The sequence below is a fragment of the Azolla caroliniana genome, unplaced genomic scaffold (assembly GCF_043228905.1).
Source record: "Azolla caroliniana isolate FFs.n. ecotype wild unplaced genomic scaffold, voAzoCaro1.0.p SCAF_9, whole genome shotgun sequence".
NCBI classification, from domain to species: Eukaryota; Viridiplantae; Streptophyta; class Polypodiopsida; order Salviniales; family Salviniaceae; genus Azolla; species Azolla caroliniana.
Genome location: NW_028230444.1, coordinates 20,928,923 through 20,936,736, shown reverse-complemented (window position 1 = coordinate 20,936,736; position 7,814 = coordinate 20,928,923). Strand labels below are relative to the sequence as shown.

At 39.6% G+C, this 7,814-nt stretch overlaps 1 protein-coding gene across 2 annotated transcripts; it reads right to left on the bottom strand.

Annotated features, from left to right (window-relative positions):
- Positions 1-865: 865 nt before the first annotated feature.
- LOC147860570 (uncharacterized) lies at positions 866-5,852 on the bottom strand. 2 transcript variants are annotated; one of them, XM_087324301.1, is made up of 3 exons: positions 5,525-5,667; positions 2,195-5,491; positions 866-1,597 (listed from the first exon to the last, which is right to left on the bottom strand). In XM_087324301.1, the coding sequence occupies exons 2-3, from the start codon at positions 5,481-5,483 to the stop codon at positions 1,278-1,280; spliced, it is 3,609 nt and encodes a 1,202-aa protein (XP_087180427.1). In that variant the 5' UTR covers positions 5,484-5,491; positions 5,525-5,667; the 3' UTR covers positions 866-1,277. The 2 variants fall into 2 exon arrangements, with proteins under 2 accessions (XP_087180427.1, XP_087180426.1); XM_087324300.1 differs by having other exon boundaries at positions 2,195-5,852.
- Positions 5,853-7,814: the final 1,962 nt, after the last annotated feature.

The window sequence follows — 7,814 nt, the reverse complement described above, 5'->3', positions numbered from 1 at the left end:
CATATCCATGTTGCCTCATAAAATTTTACTCTTTACTACGTTTGGCTACATTCCCAGATGACCAAGTAAAAGTCAAGTATGACCTACAACTATACGTCCCCTTTATGATTGCATTGTTGTTTGTGTTTTATTGCACATTCATCCAACAATTACCAAAATTTTCGTCAGCGTTGATAAGTTACTATGATTCAAACAAATCTATCCAAGACGTGTATATAATGTGATTCTAGATCTTAATAATTGTCACATGGAAACCCAACAAGGTCCACATTAGACTTTATTCATGAGATGTATCATTGATTTCCATTCTAGGCCTTCAGGATGAACATCGACCATTCCTCATTTTGTCCCAAGTTCATATGGCGATATATTTATTCCAAAGTCTTATCAGTGTTGCATTGTATTCACCATTGCTCACAAGACATTACAAGATCGTGCACATCCTCAATGTCAAAGTTTGTCCCTAAACAATATGCATCAAAGATAACGTGATAAATAATATGCATGCCCAATCCAACTTCATACATTCTATGATCCGTACCCTAGTTATTCACAATCCCAAAATTGTCATGCTTATAAAGAATGAGTGTCTCCACCAAAATACCCCTATCATGTTTAAAGGGTTGAGATTTGTGTATCTCTAGGCTCTAGCATAAATTGTCATATTCATGATGCTTCATATCATTACTTTAATATTTCAATGTTGTCTTTCCAACAAGCAAAATAAAAAGCTAAGAAGAAAAATATTTACAACATGTAAGATTTGGAATTTTCAGACCAAACATTTGTCTCACTAACATATCAAACAACTAACTTACAATACAAACAAACTTTTCGAGAATCTTGACAAAATGTTTACACCATCTTCCAAAAATAATAGATTTTGCATTTGAAACATTCAGATTTTTTCAGTCCATACATTGTCTCGTCCGACGTTGAAATCAGCTATACAAATAGCTTGCAATTAGATGCAATATGAATATATATAATCCCAGGCTAATGGGAGTTCCTGACGAACACTGATGTTATTATGGAAGGATATAGTTATACATGTAGGCAACAAGGGATGGGAAAGTTGAGACACCCAACGCTGAGAAACGATTAGGAAACAAAAATCTTCAAGCTAAAATATTTATGGATCTATCAGTGAATTTACACAATTTTTTGTTAAGAATCAAGTGTTCAAGCCAAGTCATTAAACTCTGAATCTAAGTTCATCCACAGCCTTTTGCCACGATGATCAGGATGTTAAAAACTACTTCAAAAAAAAATTCATTTTATATTGTGCCATAAATATGAGGTTCACGATTTTGCATAGAGGTTACAGGACTAGAATCATTCACCGAGGATACAGCTCTCGACTCTTTGCCACCCATACCATTATGGTATGGTGCAAAACACATAGCCATAGGGGGAGGTCGTGTACCAATATTGTCTGGTGGATATTGAAATTTGGGTCCGAAATTGAATTTCACAGTGCAACTGGGTTCTTTTGGCATTGTGTACATAGAAGCTGCTGGGAAGTATCTGCCTCCATTGACATCTTTAAATGCAGTACCTTGACATACCCCATTGCGGAAAAAGCAGATTTCACTCCCTGCACAATAAGTTAAAAATTCCTTTCACGATTAGCTAATGTAATCCTTCCCTTTTCACAGATTTTAGATTTCCAGTAGTTATTGTTGATGGAGAGGCTAGCAATAAGAAAGTTGCAATGATATTGATCATATCTCAGAAATGTACATGGACGTTTCTTTTTATTTTACTGGTTTGGATGTCCTATAGGCTGACAAACACGCTCTCCCCTTGCATATAGATAGATATGATTTTTTAAATGAGTTAGAATGAGGTGGAGTAACGACTCTTTAAATTAGCAAATAAAGAGGCAACTATTTGCAAGAAAAAAACTAAGAGAAGAAAATAGAAAAGCAAAAACCTATTGTGAGCAGAGGTATAGCTAATAAGTGACATTCGACGCTAAAGAGGTATAGTGGATCTTTGGTCAAAACTGTGAAGCGAAATATCAAGCATCCACATTCTACACTTGCAGGTCACATCAACATGTTCAGAATAATTACATTCACACGCGAGTGCACCACTGAAGATATTTAGCCAGGCATGCATCCACAATACACATGGAATAGTACAATGAAGCAACATAGTGGAAATCCAAACATGAATGAACGGAGCATACCTGGAACTTTTTTGGGATGCTCATCTTTTGTCTCTGAAAGGTATGGCCGACCCCGATAAGATACTAAAGATGCTGGTTTTGGAGCAAATTCAGTACCATTTGGCAAGTGGATATAAAAACCAATCACGTCACCTTCTAAATATGGATCACCATAGGTTTCTCGTATTGCCACATGAACTTTCGAACCATCTATGTCTCTATATCCATAGCTATTGCTATCAAAGCCAACAGGAGCTTGCACATCCCCTTTTTGCGTTGACCATCCAAGTCTTGTGTGTCCTGTCGGTCCTAATTGTTCGATGAGTATTTCAAAGTACCATGTCCCCTCTTGGACACCACGAGTTGCACGAACCATCCTATAACCTTTGGTACTACTTGCACTCAATCTATTCTCGCTTAATTCAATCTTTTCGGCTTTATCAGTTTTTGATAAAGCAATTGGTTGATCAGGTCCATCCTCTAGCTTATCTTGATTGACGAATACAGGAGTCAAAAAGACCGCATCTTCCTTGGCAACATTTGGTTGCACCACATTCTTATTGTTCTTCTTACTACCTTTCCTCGATGTTGATGATTTAGCCCATACATTAACGGGTTTTTTCTTCGCTTTCTTTACAGATATTTCAGCTTGGTTCGGGCCATTCATAATGCCACCACTATAGGAAGCATGGTTTTCCGACGCCTTCCTCTTCTGAGTGGCTTTAACAGTTATTTCACCTTTCTCCAGCTCAGTTCTCACATACTTTTCCTTTTCTGAAGTTTCTATATTCCCCTGTACAGATATTCTCATCTTGTCTTCTTCTAAAACAGCTCTTTCATGCTTCAAATCTCCAAGTATATTAGCAACTCCATCAATCCCCTTGCCTTCTGCAACCCTTCCTTCAGACAATTGCATATTGTGATTTTCAAAAGAGCTAGATATCGATCCTTCACCATCTTTTACATCATCAACTGTCTTAACCTGCTGCACAATATTGACACAAATTTGTTGTCCAGATGATAAGCCTAGTTTTTCTTCTCCTTCAATTTTTGGAGATTCCTTGGCAGTTACCAAATCCTCTGATTGCACTGGTACTTGCATATCAGTGTTGGAATGCCAATTTACTTCTCTCTCTGAGTTTATTTTTCCATCCCCTTCTGTAATATCTGCATCTACAAAACTTTTTCCTGTAGTGTGGACTGCAAAACTAGATTTCGCATCATCCATTCTTCCCTTTTCCTCTTCATTTTTTGCCAGTACCAACTCTTTGATTTGTTTTTTTGCATCTTCTTCAGTATCAAGTGCATCAGTGTTAATTTTATGCAGCTCATTGTTGACTCCTGGCAGTCTGTCAGCTTCCATAGAATCTTCTTTGATGGGTTCTTTCTTCGTGAACATCTTATCCCCTGATTCTACCTCAACTACTGCTTCCTCGTGTCTTTGATCTGCTTCTGAGTGTGACTCCCTTCTCAAAACTTGACAGTCATTAGTAGTGTTTGTTTCATTATCACCTTCCGCAAGAACGACGGAACTAGTTCTGACTACATTAGCATCAAATAATGTATTTGGCTGATTAGTTTGTTCTGGTATTCTGACTCGTTCCCAGTCCATTTCACTCACTGAACCATTTGTTACTTCTGGAACCTGCAGGAGGTCATGTTGGGCACTAGATTTTTCTAGCAATGGTTCACAAGAACCATGTTCTGCATGCAATTTAAAATCAACATTACAGGTTGGTTCTCCTGCACCTCTTTTCTCTGAGATTTCATTGACTATCAATCTTCTATCCTGTTGGTCTTTTGTACAGTCTGTCATTTCTTCTCTGTCGGTAGACAAGCATTTATCTTGTCGTTGAGAACCAGAAGTTTGTGTTTTCTCTTCATCTTCCCCCCCTGATAAACCATGGGTGTTATGTTTATGATCTTGTTCGACAGTTTCCTCTGTTAGCAAAGCATTTGGTGGTATTTCAACCTGCATTTGATTTTCATTACTTAATCCTCCTGGTATTTTTCCTTCCAGCATCTCATCCTTTCTTTTTTCATTTCTTTCGTTTCCTGAGTCAGATACACTATTTAAGTGATCTGCATGAACTTCTGTCACAATAGCTTCTTTCTGGAGCAATGACGCCCCAATGGCCTTTGTTTCACCATCAACAAATTGAGCTTCAGCTTGTACATCTTCAATTTTACTCCTTGAGACCTCATTCTCGTCTATGACTCCAAGATCACCTTTTCTCGTGAGAGGGATCTCTAAATCAACCTCCATATTAACCACATCAAAGTTATCTTTTTGAATGGGCAGGATATTTGTTCCCCTTTCTAATTTTCTTTCCCCAATGTCGGTGCATATTCCCATGTTTCTATCGACTTGTGATGCATCAAAGTCATTATGTGAAACCAACGGAGCAATTAGGTTTGTCTCCTCCGTTCCTTCCCCAGTATTGATTTGTGAAGAATCAAAGTTCTGTCCATCCAATAGACCAATTATTTTTGTTTCCTCTCTTATGTCCATGCATCTATTGATTTGTGAAGCGTCAAAATCATTTTGTGGAACCAATGGGGCAATTAATCTTGTTCCATCTGTTCTTTTCCCATCATTCATGCATACTTCCAAGTGTATATTAACTTGTGAAGCATTGCTCCCGTTGACTATAGCCCCTTTTTCAGTTGCCAAGTTATCTGCTTGCTCTGTGATGAGCTTAGCTAAACCAACTGGGTCGGCACATTCTTCTTTGTCAGTTCCTTTACTCTCGATAGTGACTTTTGAATTGACCTGCATTTCAACTAGATCAGAGTCATCACGAGGAATCTGTTCGGCAGTTCTCCTGGTTTCCTCTGTTTTTTCCCCAACAGCGACAGATACTTCCTTGTGGACATTGACTTGAGAAGCGTCAATTGCAGAGACCATGAGAACTTGCTCAGAAGACAAGGCATCCACCTGCTGTGCAACACACCTAGATAAACCAACTGAACCTACACATTCTTCCTGGTTAGCTCCTTTTTCCTCTCTACAGTGTATCTCTGGAGATGCAACAGTGGGATTTCCACCTGGGGTTAACTCAGTTTCTCTCACAATTCCTTTCTCAGAACGCATATGTTCTACTTGTAGGGTTTCTACTCCTACACATAACTCACTTTCTCTCACAGTTTCAGTCTCAGAACACATTTGCTCTCCTTTTCCGGTTTCTGCTCCAACGCATATCCCACTTTCTCTCGCAGTTTCAGTCTCAGAACACATCTCTGCAACTTCTGTGGGTTCTACCCTCATACTTAGCTCACCGTCTCTCACATTTCTAGACTCAGACCACATACTCGGTTCTTCTAATGTTTTTACTACTACAGTGACCGCACATTCTCTCACGGTTCCAGCCTTAGAGCACAGCTGTGTTCCTTCAATGATTGCTTCTCCAATAGTTACCTCAGTCTTCGTAGTTGTGCTCTCAGAACAATCCTCTGCTCTTTCTAGGGTTTCTACTCCAACAGTTGCCCCGCTTTCTCTATCCGGTACACTCTCAGTGCACATCTCCGCTTCTTCTAGCGTTTCAGTTTCCATATCTCGCAGCGTTTTCTCATCTTCCCTGCAAATCTCGGAGCCCAAGCTCACATTTTCCCCGATTCCTTGGCCAGGAACCATGGCAGTTTCGCGGATGGCCGGTTCTGCCGAAGTGAGGATGGGGGGGTCAGCAAAATTAGGGTTAGGGTTAGGGTTAGGGTTAGGTTCTTACCTGCGTGTGCAGAATTGAATTATTTTGGCATCCATGTGCAATGAAGGGCAACAAAGACATAACATGGAATGATGTGTGTGCATTTGCATACAAAACATTTGAGAAAAGAGACAGTTAATGTCTCTTTGATGATCCATCCACTCAACCCGGGCCTCCAGTTAACCTTTTGGGCTCCGAAATCTCCTTTGCCCGGCCGACGGCATGTTGGATCATATGTATATCTACGTATGTGTCTATGTGTGTGTGTGTGTGTGTATGTATGTATGTATGTATGTATGTATGTATGTAGTTGTGTATGAACGTACGTAGGTACGTATGTATGTAGTTGTGTATGTATGTATGTATGTATGGATGGATGTGATGTTTCTATTGTGGTGTGCATGTGTTCCTTTGTGCCACCCTTTTAGCACACCCTTTTTAGGATGCATGTACCTAAGCCGACCCACCCTTTTGGCACACCCTTTCTAGCTAAGCCAACCCAAATGGGTACCTTTGTATCAACTATAAATTGAGTAAGAAGTAAGAAGCTAACTAGGCTGGTTTTGATATCTTATGTGCATTTCACACTATTTGCTACCAAATAATAATTAGGCCTGGTGAGGAAATCGCGGTCACGAACGGTGCAGGACACGTTTCGAATGGCACGTGCAATTTGCACTGTTCGACCACTATCCATAAAAAATGTGCACCTAAAACCCAACCTGAGCAGTGTAATTTTCTAACTGCCTAACCCAGACTCTAATTTTCTAAGCCTATCATGTACTCTGATTACCTTACCCTGTCCTTGTAATCTTGTAATCCTAACTCGGTCCTTCCAGCCTCAAACACAGGGTGTCCGTTCCAGAACACTTCACCAAAGGGGTGGTTAAGGGATGGCTGTTATTCGACTATCTGATTCCGATCCGACTAACTCTGGTAGACTGGTTACTTCCGGATTGTTAAGACAAAGCAGATTAGTTGTAACACGCGTAAGATTAACAAATGAAGCGCAGAACGGCAAGTACACAGAGACACAATAGAATCAAAACAAAACACTAATCTCATATTACTTCTGTTAAACCAATTACATCGATTCCGAACCCTTTTATAGGCATTTGGTAGGAAATACAAAATGGTGCCTTATCGGCTACCGACACTATTAATCGATGCAGATGCAAATCCGTCCGTTCCTATAATATTTCCTAACTAATACTTATGCTTCTAATTATAATATTATTCTCCGACTCATCCTTGTACACGTAAACCCTTTGGCTCTGGCCCAACACTTAGAACCCAACCTGGACCTGATTACCTAACTCAGGCACAACTTCAACATTACTAAAATCCTACAGATTTACTTTTTCCTCCCTTAATTTTGAATATTTGAAACCTGCGACACCTTGCGCTCAACCAATTGCACCTCCACTCGCACCAGCGCTCGACCAATTGTACCCGCACTCGCACTTGCTCCTGCACTTGAACCTCCCCCTCCACCTCCACTTGGTAAGTACTTTCTTCTTTTGCTCATCTTTGACGCTTCTTCTTCTTCTTCCCCTTCTCCTCTTTCTTCTTCTTTATCTTCAAATCTTCAAATCTATTGTTTGATTGATGCAATGTAGAAAGAATCACGATACCTATATATTTGTTCTTCTCTAGCAGAAGTTTAATGTCTTATGGACCAATTTGTAGCCCTATAAGTAAATTTTTGAATTGTTGAAAGTGATGACGAATAGTTTATGAGTAGATATGTTTGTATCTTTAGAGAAACTCCAAACTGCAATTGAAACTTTGATTGAGGATGTTAAGAACTTATGGTATGATACCATCAAAGTGAGGATTTGGGATTGGAAGGAATATGCAATTATATGCTAAGAGATGAATATTTTTTATGTTATCCCAACACGTCGTTGCAAAAATCCACACGTGCGTGTCGGCTT